The 18,985-nt window shown below is 42.6% G+C and overlaps 1 protein-coding gene across 1 annotated transcript in view; it reads left to right on the top strand.

Moving 5' to 3' along the window:
• The first annotated feature begins 4,005 nt into the window (after positions 1-4,005).
• Positions 4,006-18,985, top strand: part of myoz2b (myozenin 2b) — a 65,266-nt gene continuing 50,286 nt past the window's right edge. Inside the window, exons 1-2 of the mRNA XM_070871131.1 lie at positions 4,006-4,177; positions 4,803-4,905. Of these exons, the coding sequence (XP_070727232.1) occupies positions 4,830-4,905 (76 nt within the window). The 5' untranslated portion in view covers positions 4,006-4,177; positions 4,803-4,829. The remainder of the gene's footprint in view (positions 4,178-4,802; positions 4,906-18,985) is intronic.

Genomic DNA, 18,985 nt, shown 5'->3' with positions numbered 1-18,985 from the left:
CTAACATGCTATGATCACTCTTTCCTGGAGGATCCTTTACTATAAGATCATTAATTAATCCTATCTCATTAAAACAGAGATGAGGAGAAATTTCTTCTCTCAGAGGGTTGTAAATCTATGGAATTCGCTGTCTCAGAGAGCTGTGGAAGTTGGGATATTGAATAAATTTAAGACAGAAATAGACAGTTTCTTAAATGATAAGGGGATAAGGGGTTATGGGGAGCGGGCGAGGAGGTGGAGCTGATGCTCTTATTGAATGGCAGAGCAGGCTTGAGGGGCCGTATGGCCTACTCCTGTTCCTATTTCTTGTGTTCTTATGTTCTTACACATTACCAGATCTAAAATAGCCTGCTCCCTGATTGGTTCCACAACGTGTTGTTCTAAGAAACCATCCCGAATACTCTATGAACTCGTCCTCAAGGCTATCTTTGCCAATTCGATTTATCCAATTTATATGAAGATTAAAATTGCCCATGATCATTGCCATACCTTTCTTACAAGCCTCCATTATTTCTTGATTTATACTCTGTCCAATAGTGTAGCTACTGTTAGGGAGCCTATAGACTACTCCCACCAGTGACTTAGTTCCCTTATTATTTATTATCTCCACCCAAACTGATTCTACATCTTGATCTTCTGAGCCAATATAATTTCTCACTACTCTCCTGATCTCATCCTTTATTAACAGAGCAATCCCACCACCTTTTCCTTTCTGCCTATCCTTCCGAAATGTTAAATGCCCCTGAATATTCAGTTCTAAGCCTTGGTCACCTTGCAAGCACAACTTTGTCATGGCTATCAGATCATTCCCATTTATTTCTATTTGTTGAATGCATTCAGCTTTTAATTATGTCTTTTTATCATGTTTCCCTACTTTGACTCTACTTTCTGGTGCAGTCTTATGTCCCTTCCTGTCACACTCTGGTTATCATTACCCCTATCGCTATCCTGCATTATTGCCTTCTCCTTTCTCTTTGAATTTTTAAATTACCCCTCACCTGAACCCAGCCCCTAACTATTTAGTTTAAAGCCCTATCTCCAGCCCTCGTTATTCAATTCGCCAGGACACTGGTCTCCACATGGTTCAAGTGTTGCCCGTCCTCAGTACTGGTGCCAGTGCCCCATGAATTGAAACCCATTTCTCCCACACCAATCTTTGAGCCATGCATTCATCTCTCTAATCTTATTGCCCAATGCTAATGTGCTCGTGGCTCAGGTAGTAATCCAGAGGTTATTACCTTTGTGGTTCTGCCTTTTAATTTAATCCCTAACTGCTCATACATCCTCAGCAGAACCTCTTTCTTTATCCTACCTATGTTGTTGGTACCTACGTGGACCACGACAACTGGATGTTTCACCTCTCACTCCAAGTTCCTTTCCAGCCCAGAGGAGATGGCACCGAGCAGCAACACAGCCTTTGGGCCTCACACTCTCGGCTGCAGAAAACAGTATCTATTCCCTTAAATATACTGTCCACGACCACTACTACATTTCTTTTAACTCCCCCAACTTGAATGGCCCCCTGTACCACGATGCTGTGGTCAGTTTGCTCATCCTACCTGCAGTCTCTGTTCTCATCCACACAGGGAGTAAGAACCTCGTACCTGTTGGACAAGTGTAAGCGCTGAGGCTCATCCAATGCTACCTTCTGGATCCCCATACCTGCCTCACTCATAGTCACATCCTCCTGTCCCTGACCATGGACCAAATTTGAATTATTTAATCTAAGGCGTGTGACTGCCTCCTGGAACACAGCATCCAAGTCACTCTCCCCCTCCATGATATATCGCAGTGTCTGAAGCTCAGACTCCAGCTCATCAACTCTGAGCTAAAGTTCCTCGAGCCGGCAACAATTGCTGCAGATGTGGCCGCAGTGGATCACACAGTGGATCACAGTGTCCACCAGCAGCCACATGCTACAGCTGCAACATATAGCCTGCCCTGCCATTTCTATAGTATTTTGTTTAACTAATTAGGTTTTCAAGTTTTGAAATATCAAATTATCTATGTATAGTTTTCAATCTGTACCACAGCTCTTAATTTAAACCAATGCCCAAGTTTAGAAACCTTGTTCTATTTAATTAAATGTAATTACATTTGTATTTAAGTAACTTAGTTTACAGTTTAGTTCCTTGACTTCTTAATTGATCTGGATTAAGTAATGGGTAATGAAATTAGATATATACCAGTAAAAGAAAGCACTACAAATAGTGTGGGCAAAAAAACCACAAAACCTTCCCCCTCTTCTCCGAATTCCCACTCTTTCTAAATTCCCAAATAAACCACTCTTTGGGCCCAAAATTGATGAATTCACCACCCAGTGCCGCCAACTTCCATCCACTGCCGCCGACATTCCTCTGGAAGATCCACCCAGTGCAACTTTCGACGCGGGCTGGAGCGGGCGGGAGGGGAGAACCGCCGAGAACCACCCACTGACGTCAGCGGACGGCCAAGTGGTGCAACTGAGCTCCCGCCCACCCAGATGCCAGATTGCTGCGGGTGGGAGTTGCCGGCAGAATGGGGAAGGACCGCTGGCTGGAGGCTGGTCAGCTCCTGAAGGTGAGTATGAAGATCCTGAAAAACGGTTAATAAACATTTTTTTTTCCACAGCGACTTACCTCAATGGGATCCCCTGAAGGTCTTCCGATGATTTTTTTTTTGTCCTGATGATTTTTCTTTGCAGGTCTTTGACCCTCCATGGGCCCGTCTCCATCCTCGGTGGCACTTGGGCAACAAGCGCCTTTGCCACCGAGAATGAGAGCTTCCGCCAGTTGCCACCCAGATTGGAGGCGTAAGTCCCTCATTTGCCACCCACCGCCCTTTGAAGGACCTTCACGATGAATATCCCGTCCAAAGTACTATCAGGTACCTCGGCGGCCATCGGCTGTCCTTTGAGTAGCACTTGGGCGGGCGGGGATCTTCACCAATTTCAGGCCCTTTAAGTCCACTCTGTGCAGACCACTCTACCTGCCACTGGCGGGCAACTTCTGTGAACTACAGTTTTAAAGTTCTAGGTTTAAATCAAAATGTTAAAACTAAATTTCACTTTTTACAGCTTCTACTTACCCAATACTTACCAGAAAGACTCACTCTTTCCAAATTCCCAAATAATCCACTCTGTTTAAGTCCACTCCCTTTAAGATTGCTTTGTGCAAACCACAAACATGTATTCAATTCAAAAAACTGTAAAGGAAGAAACAGGAGAACACTGTAAGGATTAAAAATCAAATATAAATTTCAGTTAGATAGCATAGGCTCAAGACTTTCAGTAATTCTCCCCATTACATTGATGGCCTGTATTCACCACAGGAAAACTACCCTAAGTCTTATACAGGGTATACAGTAATGTGCGATAATTACTATCCCGCATTTGGTTATTGATATAAATAAGCATACTGCGTAAATCAATTGTAAGAATAGCAACTTGTAAAGCTTTTAATTTTTGTATATAGCCCATCAGTTTTACGACTAACTTTATTCTTCCTTAACTGAAGGAAATATTGTACATAGGATTATTTTGTGCAGTAAATTTTCAAAAAGTGAATTTAAAGAAAAATTCACTTAGCTTTAATGTTGCAACTTATCACCTTTGATCTTTGCTATTATGTTAAGTGAAAATTTTGCAACAGTTTAATTTTTGCAATTAAAATGTAAACACAAACTGTAAAAATAAGCCCACGAGAATAGTTTTGGATTTACAGTGAAAATACATATTTTAACCAGTTATTAATATCTTCCTCATTGAAGTAATTAAAGTACATCATCTATTGGTTTGGTATATTTATCATTTTTCCTTTTTTCATAAGTTAATTAAGTTTGACATTTTTTCCAGTCTTTTTTACATAATAGTGTCTTGCACAATTTGGATTAATAGACATTACTCCAGATAATGACTATACTGAATGTTCTCTATCTTCAACCTTTTACTGAGTAGAATGGAGTGGCTGAATTGCTGAGAACTAAATATAGCTGTTTGATGTACAGTTACTGCCAGTCCTAGAGACCAGTTAATCTTGGTGTTGGGGGTGTGCAGACCACGGCAGATGTGATCCTAGAAAGATCTGTCACTTGCTGAGCAAAGAGAGACATCGCCAACCATTTCACTGGAAAACTACTGGAAGGAGGCGATCATATATATTTTTAATTTTCTTAAAGGATCTGAACTGTTTTAACACAGGTAACCTAATTTGTTCATGGAAATGTTTAGGAAGCTTAGTGTTTAATGATAGGAGTCATGAGAAAATATTGCTATATAGCTTAAAGGCATGTCAAACTTCTTAATCAATGTATAAATTGATAATTTGTAACAATCCAAAGATATTTTATTTTAGAGTTTTCTGACTTACTGTAAAAGTTATGTCTGGTTGATGATGTACATAAATGCAATGTAACATTAGCAAGAGTTCAGAGCATTAATATCAGTGTTCAAATATAATAAACAACAATACAAAAATGTCATTAAGTTTTAAAACACAAAGTATGAGATAGTAAGAAGTCAGACAGCAGGAAGCAGCATGTGTATAATGGGCAAAGTGTACATTTTCACTGGATAAGTTTCCATGAAAAATTATGAATGTTATAAGTAATAGAGAATTTTTGGTGAAGATTTCTATTAATTTCTAACTAATTCCTGTTAATACACTATATTAAAGTACAGGCCGTATGACATTATGTCTGAGTTAGTAAGATAATTTGATTATTTATTTAGATGATATTACCAGTTAGGGTAGCTTATGATCTTTGACACTGAAGAACTAAGTGGCTAGGTTTTCATATATTCGTGTATACTGTATTCATTACAGTTTTCAACAGTAAGGAAAGAATACGCAATGCAATCACACAGTACCCTCACAAAGGAATTCAAGCAGCAAGCAACAGCCATTGTAAAAGAAATCCAAGGAAATGGTAGGATGCTGTTAAACTGTCATCTCTAAAGTCATACTGAAATGCTTTAACATGCAATCCAGTCTAGTATCAAATGTTGGAGTGTGTGTGTATTTTACCAAAAATAATTTAATGGAATATCTTACTGACTATGGTAAGTAATCCTTTTGTCATTACCACTGTCCTTTAAAAGTTATTTTTGGTTCGAACAACTGTGTGTAGCTGTTGTAGAACACTGAGAACTTTGACAGCTGACGTACATTCCCGATATACAGCCCTTCTGACCTATGTTAGAAATTAGATCAGCAATAGTCTCATTTACAAAATACATTTTTTTGGTGGGGGGTGGGGGGGCTTTGTGTGCATGTGTATATTTATGTGTATGCTTGTGTGTATATAAAATATATACATAGGCAGAAACACAGACAGAATGATTGTATATAAATGACAACTGAGTTGATGTCATGATATACTTACCTTGACATGGTCACCATTTCAAACCAGAAAGCTTTAGTTATTTGGATTTGCTCATCAACTCTCCACAGTAATTCACTTTTGTCATGCACAAAGTATTTTACCCTATTTCACATCAGATTACAGTCACACCAAATTCTGGTTGATGTCACTAACAACACTGGACCAAAATCTAAGTTACTCCCACTGAGTTCCAAACAACACTTTAATGAGAGTTACAGAATTCTGCTATGTGTTGAAGCACCAACATTCAGCAGTATCATGGTAGTAGCAGGAACAGGTTTGGTGTTCACCTGCAATTCCTGATTTACACTATTATGGAAGTACCAGGTAGAAGCTAGTATTTCTCCAGAGGGTAGGAGAAAAAAATCACAAGGAACAACCAGCTCAATGGACTAATGGTTAACCTTGTGCCCTCTTAACTGCAGAATATATATTGACAGGGAAAAACAAAGAACTAGGAAAAAGTTTGAAAAAGTTGTTCTAAATTTAGAGCAGTCTTATATAATTCCTTTACTTTTGGTTTAACCCTTAGACTGTTTTATGATCCTGGGAAATTCCTGTTTCCCTGAGCTGACCAGATTTGTAGGTTATCAGTTCATGCATTGTGATGTTGAAACAACTACTAGTATTACAATAATAAAGCTGTTCAAACATCAAATACAAAGGGGCTCTGTCAAACAATGATAGTCAAACAAATCTGATTCCACAAGTGTCCAAGTAATTAAGCTCATGCAAAATTGTGCACATTAACTTAGGGGGTGGAAATTCGGTCACGCCTCTGTTGTGGCGTGAACGCAGGCGGAGCGGTAAATTTTGCACGGGAAATTGGTTTGCGTCTCCAGCTATAAAATCTACTAGCTGGGCCCTGAGTGGAGAGGAGTTCAAATGGAGGCCTTCCACACCTCTTTTAGGGCGCTAGGCTGACTGAGCAACTGAAAATCCTGAGATAAACAGCTGGCCTCAGAGCACCCTAAGTAGACTTCCGTAAAAAACAAAATCTGTAAAAAGCCAACAAAAACATTCCCAATACATTACTCACACCATCATAACATCAATTACACAAATAAAAAAATAAAATATCAATCACACTTACCTCAGGTCAACATTACTTACCTCACTGCGGCCACTACAGCTTGGAACAGCAGCTTCCAAAGGCGTTCCCACTAGGGCGCACTACGGAGCGCTACGGATCGGACGGCAACCAAATATCGAGCCAGTGTCACAACCAGGGGCGTTGCACACCGGCTCACCTCTTCCGGGCGGTAATGCTCCACGCCCGCTCGAAACCAGCACCGAATGTTCCGGCGGGGCGCTGGAAGCTGGCCGCCTATCCGGAAGTGTTTACTGCCGCCATTGCCGGCCCTCCGGGGCGCTAACAGGGGCAACAGAAGACCGAAAATCCAGCCCTTGCAGTTTTAATTTTAATCCAGCTCAGACAGATGGGATAAAAACATTTCTATAGTAGATGTTAAATCTCAACTAGCATTCAATTGATGGAAGTCCACGGTACAAAAGTCCCCTTATATTTGGCATATCTCAAACTAACTCTGCAGTTATACTCAGAGAATTATAAATGTAGACAATGTGGGAAATTGAATTATAATCTTTGTGTAGTGGAAGATACTTTTCTGAGGCTGGATTTCAGGCATATGATTAGGATATAGAATAGTCTACATTTCATTTAACTTGTGCAATAAATGCCTGGGAATTAAGCACAGACCACTCATCTTCCATTAATCAGCATTCGTATCTATCCCATTCAGGAGCGCAAATGCACACAATAGGGTAGATTTTGAACTTGATGCTTGGCATAAAATCAATGTTGTAGATAAGCTGTCTGTTATGGAAACTGTTATGTATGTGTGCTTGGGTTTACTAGCTACCAGGTGGCGCCACTGTCGGAGGTCATTCGGCTGTGCACCCATGTGTGTGTGGCCCAGGCATAAAAGGCCAGCCATCTTGTAATGTAATCACTTTGGGCCCTAATAAAGTAGAGCCAGGTTTGTACCTGTTCGAAGTTTAGAGCATTCAGTCCATTGAGTTATTGCATACACAACATTTGGCGACGAGTTAACGAGAACGTTCGCATGCAAAAATGAGCACAATTGGAATTCTGGAGTGATTCGTGGAGGGAGAAGATCAGGCAGACTTTGTCGCCTGCTTGAACCAGTATTTTGTGGCCAAAACAATGGAGGAAGAGGCAGATGCTGCTCGGCACCGGGTGGTCCTCCTCACGGTTTGTGGTCCGAAAATCTATGGACTCAAAGAATCTCCTCTCGCCCTTAAGTCCAATGGACAAGGACTATGAAACATTGTGTGCCCTGGTACGTGACCATCTCAAACCAGATGAAGGCATCATCATCTCAAGATATCGATTCCATACGCACGTTCGTTCTGAGGGCCAGGATGTATCGGAATTCGATGTTCACCTCAGACGTCTAGCTGGACATGTAAGTTCGAAATTGCATTGGCAGACATGCTGTGGGACTTCTTTGTAATCAGCATCAACTACGAAATGATCTTTCATAAGCTGCTGGCGACAGAGACGTTGGATTTGAGCAAGGCCATCACGGTTGCCCAATCATGCATGACGATGGACAAAAGCTTAAAGCAGATATCATTGAAAAATTGGAACTCGGCAAGTACTGTAAACAAGATAGTATCGTCGTTTGGCAGAGCTGCATTTGGGAGGGCCTACCTGACTGCGTACACGAAACCTGTGGCTGCTCAAAGTCCGCCAACGGGATTGAATCCGATATTGTCCATTGGCGTTGTGGAGGAAATCATCGGCATCATCAGTGTTAGTTTAAACAGTATATTTGTAAAGGCTGTTTAAGAGTGGGGCATCTCCACCACATGTGTCCGCAACTGAGCAAGCATGCTGCGACACACCACGTGGAGGATGATGAACAGTCTAGCGTGGATCCGGATATGTAATCCGAGATACCAGAGGAGGAAGTGTAAGGACTGTATTCATTCCTAACAAAGAGAAAACCGATAATGATTAATGTAAAACTAAATGATGTGCCGGTAGCGATGGAATTGGACACAGGTGCGAGTCAATCAATAATGAGCCAGAGGACATTCGACAGGCTGTGGGATACTAAAGCTGTGAGGCCTAAACTGAGTCCAGTCAATACCAAGTTGTGTACGTACACTAAAGAACTCATAACGGTGATTGGCAGTGCAGTAACCAAAGTGCCATATGATGGTGCGGTTCACGATTTACCATTATGGATTGTTCCAGGCAATGATCTAATGCTATTCGTCAGGAACTGGTTAGAAAAAATCAAATGGAATTGAAACGAGATCAAAGCATTGTCGTCGTCGTCGGACACTCTATGTGCTCAAGTGCTGAGCAAGTTCCCCTCGCTGTTTAAATCAGGCATCGGCAATTTCACGGTAGCCAAGGTGCAGATCCACGTGGACTCGGATGCAATACCCGTCCATTATAAAGCTCGGGCAGTTCCATACATGATGAAGGAAAAGGTCGAAATCGAACTGGACAGACTCCAGCGTGAAGGGATCATATCACCGGTTGAATTTAACGAATGGGCCAGCCCCATTGTTCCCGTGTTGAAGAGTGATGGCACTGTCAGGATTTGTGGAGACTACAAGGTTACGATCAATCGAGTTTTGAAACAGGATCAATACCCGTTACCGAAGGCTGATGACCTGTTTGAAACGCTAGCCAGGAGGAAGTCGTTCACAAAACTAGATCTGACGTCGGCCTACATGACACAGGGGCTGGTCGACACGTCGAAGAAACTTACGTGCATTAACACTCATAAAGGACTGTTTAGCTACAACAGGTGCCCTTTTAGAATTCATTCGGCTGCAGCCATATTTCAGAGGAACATGGAGAGTCTATTGAAGTCCGTCCCGAGAACCATGGTGTCCCAAGATGACATACTGGTCACAGGTCGTGACTCTGCCGAACATTTGAACAACCTGGAAGAGGTTCTACATCGTCTGGACAAAGTGGGACTCAGACTGAAACGCTTGAAGTGAGTCTTCGTGGCACTGGAAGTTGAATTCCTGGGGAGGAAAATCTTTGCTGATAGTATCAGGCCTACGGACTCGAAAACCAAGGCCATCAAAAATGCACCCAAGCCTCAGAATGTGATGGAGCTGCGTTCGTTCTTTGGTCTACTCAACTAGTTCGGTAATTTCTTACCTAGATTGAGCACCTTATTAGAGTCACTGCACATGCTGCTAAGAAAAGGCGACAACTGGGTTTGGGGTGTGTCTCAAGATAGAGTTTTTGAGAAAGCTACTAATCTGCTTTGTTCTAACAAGCTGCTGGTACATTATGATCTGTGTAAGTGTCTAGTATAGGCCTGTGATGCTTCATCATATGGAGTTGGTTGCATGCTTCAACAAGCTAATGAGTCGGGTAAACTACAACCTGTTGCGAATGATTCTAAAAGTTTGTCAAAGGCGGAGAGAACCTACAGCATGGTAGAAAAAGAAGCAATATTCTGTGTGTATGGGGTTAAAAAGATGCATCAGTACCTGTTTGGTCTTCGGTTTGAACTGGAAACAGATCACAAGCCACTCATTTCATTGTTTTCGGAAATCAATACCAATGCATCATCCCGCATCCAGAGGTAGGCGCTGACATTATCTGCTTATGATTATGCTATTCACCATAGACCTGGCGCTGAGAATTGTGACGATGCATTGAGCTGTCTGCCGGTGCCCACACCAGAGGTGGAAACGCCACAACCAGTAGACCTACTGTTAGTCATGGATGCTTTTGAAAGTGAAGGAACCCCTGCCACTGCCCAACAAGTTAAGACCTGGGTCAGCCAGGACCCGATATTATCAGTTGTGAAACGTTGTATCCTTAGTGGTGATTGGTCTGCCATAGCTAAGCAAATGTGTGAGGAGACCAAACTTTACAGCCGTCGCAAAGACGAACTATCCATTCAATCAGATTGTGTACTGTGGGGTAATCATGTTGTTATGCCCAAGAAAGGCAGAGAGAAATTTGTGCATGATCCACATAGCACCCATCCCAGTATTGTCATGATGAAAGCCATTGCCAGGTCTCATATATGGTGACCTGGAATTGACTCTGATCTGGAATCATGTGTGCATCAGTGCAACACTTGAATGCAGCTAAGTAAAGCACCAGCGGAATCGCCACTGAGTCTGTGATCGTAGCCAACTAAACCATGGTCCAGGGTCCACATCGACTTTGCAGGTCCCTTCCTGGGAAAGATGTTCTTAGTTGTGGTGGATGCTTATTCCAAGTGAATAGAGTGTACAATCATGTCATCCAGCACATCCACAGCTACCATTGAGAGCCTTCGTGTCATGTTTGCTACGCATGGTCTGCCTGACAGCGTTGTAAGCGACAACGGATTTTGCTTCACCAGTATGGAGTTTCAAGAGTTCATGAAACTTAATGGTATCAAATGTGTGAGGTCAGCACCATTCAAACCCGCATCCAATGGACAAGCAGAACATGCGGTCCAAACCATCAAGCAAAGTATGAAACGTGTAACTCAGGGTTCACTGCAAACTCGCTTGTCACGCATATTGCTTAGGTACAAGACAAGACCCCATATGCTTACCGGGCTCTCCCCTGCTGAATATGGATGAAGAGAGGTCTCAAGACTAGGCTCTCTCTTGTCCACCCTGGCTTGAATAATCGTGTTGAATACAGACGTCAAAGTCAGCAAGGGTATCATGATCGCACTAATGTGTCACGCAACATTTCTGTCAATGATCCTGTATATGTACTGAATTATGGTCAAGGTCCCAAATGGATCGCCAGTAGTGTTGCGGCCAATGAGGGTAACAGAGTGTTTATCGTTAAGCTCAAGAATGGGCAGACATGCAGAAAACATGTTGATCAGATAAAACTGCGGCATACGAATGAAGCGGAACAGACTGAGGAAGACACAATCAGTGGCCAACCAACCTATCCACAATCATCAGAGGACTCCGCTGTCATTAATGAATCTGGACTTTCAATCACTGACATGGTCAATGAATCTGGACTTTCAATCCCTGACGTGGTCATTGCCACTCCCATCAGATCGGCTACCCAGCTCTCAGTCATAACAGACTCAAAACGCTCGCCCAAGGCTGGAGTTGAACTGAGATGTTAAACTCAGGAGCGGAAAGCCCCAGACCGTCTCAATTTGTAAAAAGACCGTTACTAATATCTTAAAGGGAGATATTGTCATGTATGTATGCTTGGGTGTACTAGCCACCAGGTGGCGCCACTGTCGGAGGTCATTGGGCTGAGCGCACATGTGTGTGGCCCACCTATAAAAGGCCAACCATCTTGTAATGTAATCACTTGGGCCCTAATAAAGAAGAGCCAGATTTGTATCTGTTCAGAGTTTACAGTATTCAGTCCATTGAGTTATTGCATACACAACAGAAACTACCTAATTTTCATTTCCATTCACAATGCTTTTACAATAGATATTAAAAATAAGCAGTTGCTATAACATATATATAAACAGAAAATGCTGGAAATACTCAGCAAGTCAGGCAGCATCTGTGGAGAGAGAAAAAGAGTTAACGTTTCTGGTTGGTGATCTTTCATGTATAGCAGATGGTTGATCTGCAACGTTAGTTTTATGCCTGGACAAGTTGAAAATCTACCTCAATAAGTCCAAATCTTAATAATAACTTTTCTTGTATCAGTCAAGTCTGTCATCTTCATTATGATTGTTGAGTCTGTTTATTTTTGTCCTCCTTATTGGTTAAATGCTTACAACTCTGCATTTTCTAACTGGTTATTTGTTACTTCCGTTAATCACCAGTCATATAATGTAAACCCTTTTTTCCCAATTTCAATGTTCTTTCCTAAAGCATTCTATCAAATTAAAAACTCTAACCAATTAGATTGGAGCCAAAAAGAATTCTCCAATGTAATTTGCCAAGATGCTTTCCACAAAGGGTCAGCCTGGATTGGGTCGCCATAAACCTTACACTTAATTTAAGAAATTCACACTCTGTTCTCAATCACTCTTACATGCATTCCTTTCCACCAGGCCCGTGCACTTGTTTTCCCTTTCTGTCCTGAATTAAACATTGTTTTAATTTAATTTTCTTTCTTTTTTAAATTAATCTCTAAAAACTAACTTTGTTTCCTGCACACTCCTATCCTGACTCTGAGCTGTGCACCACCCTCCACCTGGACCTTCCTTCCCCATGCTTACCTACCCCAGATGTCCAACCTGACCCTCTCTTGTTTTAATAAATAAGGTCACTTGTTTAAATAAATATTTCAAAGTTGGCACAAGTGTGAGTCCAGGCAGGACAAAGAAACATAAGATAACTTATAAGAAAAAATTACATCAAAGTTGTTTTTAAGGATACTTGGAAGCATTTGCATTTGCATCATAAGACTTCCTTCCACACATGATAGTTAATTCTGGAAGATAGGAGGGAGTCAAAATGCCAGATCCTCAACATTGAGGTCAGTGCCTTTGAGTAGCTATATAAACATTGATTCCATATAATTTAATACCAGTAACAACAACAAACATTGATTACAAATGTTGTGATCAATATAGTTTGTACTAGTTGGCGATATTTTAGACAGCACCCTATAAAATACAATAACAACATATTCCATTATCTGAATGTGCTGCACACAGCTGTTGTTGAAAATGTAAGTTACAAACATCCGTCAGTAATTTGATCACATTGTCTCACACTATTAAATGTCAGTCCTGATTATTTGAGTGTGACACCATGACTTGGAATTCAAACCCAGAAATAGATTATAATTTTATCATCTCGTATGTTTTTCCTCTTTCATATCAAGTGCAGCTCCCTCTTACCAGTGTCACTTATCAACACTGCTGGGATTTTACATTTTAAAGTTACTTGCCACTTAGTAAGCAGAACATTTTTTAGAACTCAATTAAATTAATTTTTCACTCACCAAAAGCTCTAAGTTTAAGAAGCAGTGAATCCTAAAGAAGGAAAAAATAAATAAAGCATTGGTACAGATGAAGAGCTAATCAGAGAGCAGGAACAGCTACAACAACCCACAAAGAATCCAACAGAAAAAGAAAGCATAAAACAAAAGAATGAACAGTGAACGATTGGAGATAGAAGGATAAAATCATACTTGTAAGCTGATGAGTAAATCACCCTGGACTTTGCCAAGTCTGCAACAAATAACTCAGAAGAACAGGAAGGAATGTGCCTTGTGACATTCAGTGTCCTCATTCTGTGGATTTGTTTGAGGGACCTATTCTTCAGTGATACAAGAGGTACTTATACCCCATTTAAAGTACCAAATCAGAATCAAATGAATGCACAATTTGGCTTCTGTTTTCCAATTGTGTGAACCAAAAGATATTTCCGAAAGTCAGAGGCAACAGCTGGACTAGTCTTCATTTTCTAATTTATAGATTAACAGCAGCAGTGCCTGTCCAAAGAAACATACCCATTGGTAGCCCAAATGTTTCAAGCCCTCTCCAACATCCCATATGGGTCATATAGCTAGCCAGTACTTACTGTTACCAGTACTCCACTGTAAGTATTCAGAGCCCAGCATGCCACATATATATCTTTTCTGTCCAAGGCTTTGAAGGCAATAATAGCAAATTAATTACATCACTGACAGTGAGGACAGGGAGAATTTGGGATTGGCGATATATTTATTTTTGGCTACTTTTTTTTACCCATCTTCACTTAAGTAGAGTGATGTTACTAGCAGATATTGAAACTGCAAAATTATTTTCAAAATTGTATCTGCTTTGTAATTCAGACACAAGTGCTGTTTTTCCAAATCCTGAAACATCCACCTAGCAGTCGGATTTGCCCATTGCATTTATTTGTTTACAGTGTGCAGTACTCAGCATGTGATCAGTTAGCAGGCTAATAAGTTATGTGATTGGTGTCAGTGTGACAAACACACCTGTCATTAAAAATCTCAAAATAAAAGCATTTTAAAATATTTTATATAAGAAAGTTTATGTAAACTTACAACACTTGAATCTGGATTTTCCGCTATTTTGTGCCTCGTTTTGTGCCCCGGTGGTGTGGTAAATGGTATTTGTGGGCGTCAAACGAGGCATCCAGGATTTAGCGCCCAGCCGGAAGTTTCACCAATTGTTTTGCGGTGGTGCAAAAACATATTGCCCTATCCTCAGTTTTGATCGTCACGATGACGTAAATCATCGTGCAAGGCTGCACTAGCGATCCGGGTGGAACTTTTGGCCCTAACACTTGTTTTAGCGAATGCCCCAGGAACCAACCAAAACAAAACAGGCGGGCCGCAAGGTACAGAAGGCGCAATTGACAGCATATTTAAATGGAGGCTGGAGAATCTTATATTGCAGCCTTCAGTGACTGCCACGGTTGAGTGTAGAACGCTGCGTGAGTCTACAGTTTAAAGCAACACTTTTACGTGACGTAACCCTTTGTTCTCAAGGTTAGTAAGAGAGTTCAATGGGGGCAATGCTAGTTCGCCAGCAAATCATGCTGGTTGCTACTGGCAGGCAGTTTCAAGCTGGAAGCAGAGTTCTTGTCCATGATGGGCAACGGAATCGAAGAGGTCACAAACGTTTGGGGAGGAGGCCCTACTCCCCTTGGGTTTACAGGGAACAGGCGACAGTTCAGGAGATCGAGGCCTTGATAAAAGGGTGCGGAGCTCAGGAGGAGGAGCAGCAATTCGGGAGATCAAGGCAGAAGGTAAAACAAAGAAGTTAAAAAAATCGAAGTGTGACGTCACAGACAAGCGGGCAAGTGATTAGCTGGTGGATTGGTGAGTATTTAATCTTTTTTTCCTTCTTTTTATTTCCTTATCGGTAGGGAACATTTGACATTGTTGCCAAATTAAGTTAATTGAAGGGTTAAGTCATGGCAGGAGAGCCCAGACCCATGCCATGCTCCTCCTGTGCTATGTGGGAGGTCAGGGATGCTTCCAGTGTCCCTGACTACTATGTGTGCAGGAAGTGTATCCAGCTGCAGCTCCTGACAGACCGCATTGCAGCACTGGAGCTGTGCATGGATTCACTCTGGAGCATCCGCGATGCTGAGGATGTCATGAATAGCATGTTTAGTGAGTTGGTCACACTGCAGGTAAAGGTTACTCAGGCAGAAAGGGAATGGGTGACCATTGGGCAGAGCAGTGGAAGGAAGTTGGTGCAGGGGTCCCCTGCGGTCATCCCCCTCCAAAGCTGATAAACCACCTTGGGTGTTGTTGGGGGGGATGACTCATCAGGGGAGGGCAGCAGCAGCCAAGTTCATGGCATCGTGGGTGGCTCTACTGCACAGGAGGGCAGGAAAAAGAGTGGGAGAGCTATAATGGTAGGGGATTCTATTGTAAGGGGAATAGATAAGCATTTCTGCGGCTCAATCGAGACTCCAGGATGGTATGTTGTCTCCCTGGTGCAAGGGTCAAGGATGTCTTGGAGCGGCTGCAGCACATTCTGGAGGGGGAGGGTGAACAGCCAGTTGTCATGGTGCATATAGGTACCAACGATATAGATAAAAAATGGGATAAGGTCCTACAAGCTGACTTAGAGAGCTAGGGGTTAAATTAAAAAGCAGGACCTCAGGTAGTAATCTCAGGATTGTTACCAGTGCCACGTGCTAGTCAGAGTAGAAATAGCAGGATAGCTAAGATGAATACGTGGCTTGAGGAGTGGTGCAGGTGGAAGGGATTCAAATTCTGGGACATTGGAACCCATAATGGGGGCGGTGGGACCAATACAAACCAGACGGTCTGTACTTGGGCAGGACCAGAAGCAATGTCCTAGGGGGAGTGTTTGCTAGTGCTGTTGGGGAGCGGTTAAACTAATATGGCAGGGGGATGGAAACCTATGCAGGGAGACAGAGGGAAGTAAAATGGGGGCAGAAGCAAAAGATAGAAAAAAGAAAAGTAAAAGTGGAGGGCAGAGAAACCCAAGGCAAAAATCAAAAAGGGCCGCATTTCAGCAAAATTCTAAAGGCACAAAGTGTGTTAAAAAGACAAGCCCGAAGGCTCTGTGCCTCAATGCAAACAGTATTCGTAATATGGTGGACTAATTAACTGCATAGGCAGCTATTAACAAATATGATATAATTGAGATTACGGAGACATGGCTCCAGGGTGACCAAGGCTAGTAGATTAGTAAAGATTAGTAAAGACAAATGTAGGTCCCTTGCAGTCAGAATCAGGTGAATTTATAATGGGGAGCAAAGAAATGGCAGACCAATTGAACAAATATATTGGTTCTGTCTTCACGAAGGAAGACACAAATAACCTTCCGGAAATACAAGGGGACTGAGGGTCTAGCGATAATCCTTATTAATCAGGAAATTGTGTTAGGGAAATTGATGGGATTGAAGGCCGATAGTCTGCTTCCCAGAGTACTTAAGGAAGTGGCCCTAGAAATAGTGGGTGCATTGGTGATCATTTTCCAACAGTCTATTGACTCTGGATCAGTTCCTATGGACTGGAGGGTAGCTAATGTAACACCGCTTTTTAAAAAAGAAGGGAGAGAGAAAATGGGTAATTATAGCCTGACATCGGTAGTGGGGAAAATGTTGGAATCAATTATTAAGGATGAAATAGTAGCGCATTTGGAAAGCAGTGACAGGATCGGTCCAAGTCAGCATAGATTTATGAAAGGGAAATCATGCTTGACAAATCTTCTAGAATTTTTTGAGACTGTAACTCATAGAGTGGACAAGGGTGAACCAGTGGATGTGGTGTATTTGAACTTTCAAAAGGCTTTTGACAAGGTCCCACTCAAGAGATGGGTGTGTAAAATTAAAGCACATTATATTGGGGGTAATGTATTGACGCGGATAGAGAACTGGTTGGCAGACATGAAGCAGAGAGTCGGGATAAATGGGTCCTTTTCAGAATGGCAGGCAGTGACTAGTGCGGTGCCGCAGGGCTCAGTGCTGGGACCCCCACTATTTACAATATGCATCAATGATTTAGATTAAGGAATTGAGTGTAATATCTCCAAGTTTGCAGATGACACTAAGCTGGGTGGCGGTGTGAGCTGTGAGGACGATGCTAAGAGGCTGCAAGGTGACTTGGACAGGCTAGGTGAGTGGGCAAATGCATGGCAGATGCAGTATAATGTGGATAAATGTGAGATTATCCACTTTGGTGGCAAAAACATGAAGGCAGAATATTATCTGAATGGCAAAAGATTAGGAAAAGGGGAGGTGCAATGAGACCTGGGATGTCATGGTACATCAGTCATTGCAAGTTGGCATGCAGGTACAGCAGGCGGTGAAGAAGGCAAATGGCATGTTGGCCTTCATAGCTAGGGGATTTGAGTATACTGCAGTTGTACAGGGCCTTGGTGAGGCCTCACCTGGAATATTTTGTTCAGTTTTGGTCTCCTAATCTGAGGAAGGACGTTCTTGCTATTGAGGGAGTGCAGCAAATGTTCATCAGACTGATTCCTGGGATGGCAGGACTGACATATGAGGAGAGACTGGATCGACTGGGCCTGTATTCACTGGAGCTTAGAAGGATGAGAGGGGATCTCATAGAAACATATAAAATTCTGACGGGATTGGACAGGTTAGATGCAGGAAGAATGTTCCCGAGCTTGGGGAAGTCCAGAACCAGGGGTCACAGTCTAAGGATAAGGGGTAAGCCATTTAGGACCGAGATGAGGAGAATCTTCTTCACTCAGAGAGTTGTTAACCTGTGAAGATCTCTGCCGCAGAGAGTTGTTGATGCCAGTTCATTAGGTATATTCAAGATGGAGTTAGATATGGCCCTTATGGCTAAAGGGATCAAGGGGTCTGGAGGGAAAGCAGGAAAGGGGTACTGAGGTGAATGATTAGCCATTATCATATTGAATGGTAGCGCAGGCTCGTAGGACCGAATGGCCTACTCCTGCACCTATTTTCTATGTTTCTATGTTTCTATAAACATCGCTCATATCTCCATATTTCTGATGCTCAGTGTGTTCGAGGGCTGCGCTTCAGAAAGGATGTGCTGTCAGAGATATGCCAGCTCCTACAGGCAGATCTACAGCCTACCAGCACCAATAGGACTGCGCTGCCCGTCGAGGTGAAGGTTACAGTGGTGATAGCCTCCTATGCCATCGGCTCCTTGCAGGCAGCAACAGGGGACATATGCAGCATCTCACAGCACGCTGCACATTGCTGCATTCACCAAGTGACAAGAGCACGCAGAATGGACTTCATAAAGTTCCCAATGAGTAGGGGCAGCCAGAATGAGAGGGCTTTAGGGTTTGGCCGATTTTCAGGCTTCCCCAGGGTTCAAGGTGCCATTGACCATATACATGTCACCTTGCTAGCACCAATATAGAATGCAGAGGTCTTCCGAAACCGAAAGGGATACCACTCCCTAAACGTTCAGCTGGTCTGCGACCACATGCAGTGCATCCTCACAGTCAATGCCTGCTATCTAGGGAGCACACAAGATGCTTTCATCTTGTGTAAGACAAAGACAAGGACAGAGCTGGCTGATTGGGGACAAAGGATATGACCTGGCCACCTGGCTCATGACCCACCTTCGGAATCCTGCCACAGAAGCCGAGCAGCACTATAATGAGAGCCATGCAGCCTTCCGCAACATCATTGAACAGACAACTGGCGTGCTGAAGCAGTGCTTCCGATGCCTGGACCGCTCTTGAGGCAGCCTTCAATACTCCAC

Source organism: Pristiophorus japonicus, chromosome 2, assembly GCF_044704955.1.
Source record: "Pristiophorus japonicus isolate sPriJap1 chromosome 2, sPriJap1.hap1, whole genome shotgun sequence".
Lineage (NCBI taxonomy): Eukaryota > Metazoa > Chordata > Chondrichthyes > Pristiophoridae > Pristiophorus > Pristiophorus japonicus.
This window is presented reverse-complemented; position numbering and strand designations above follow the sequence as displayed.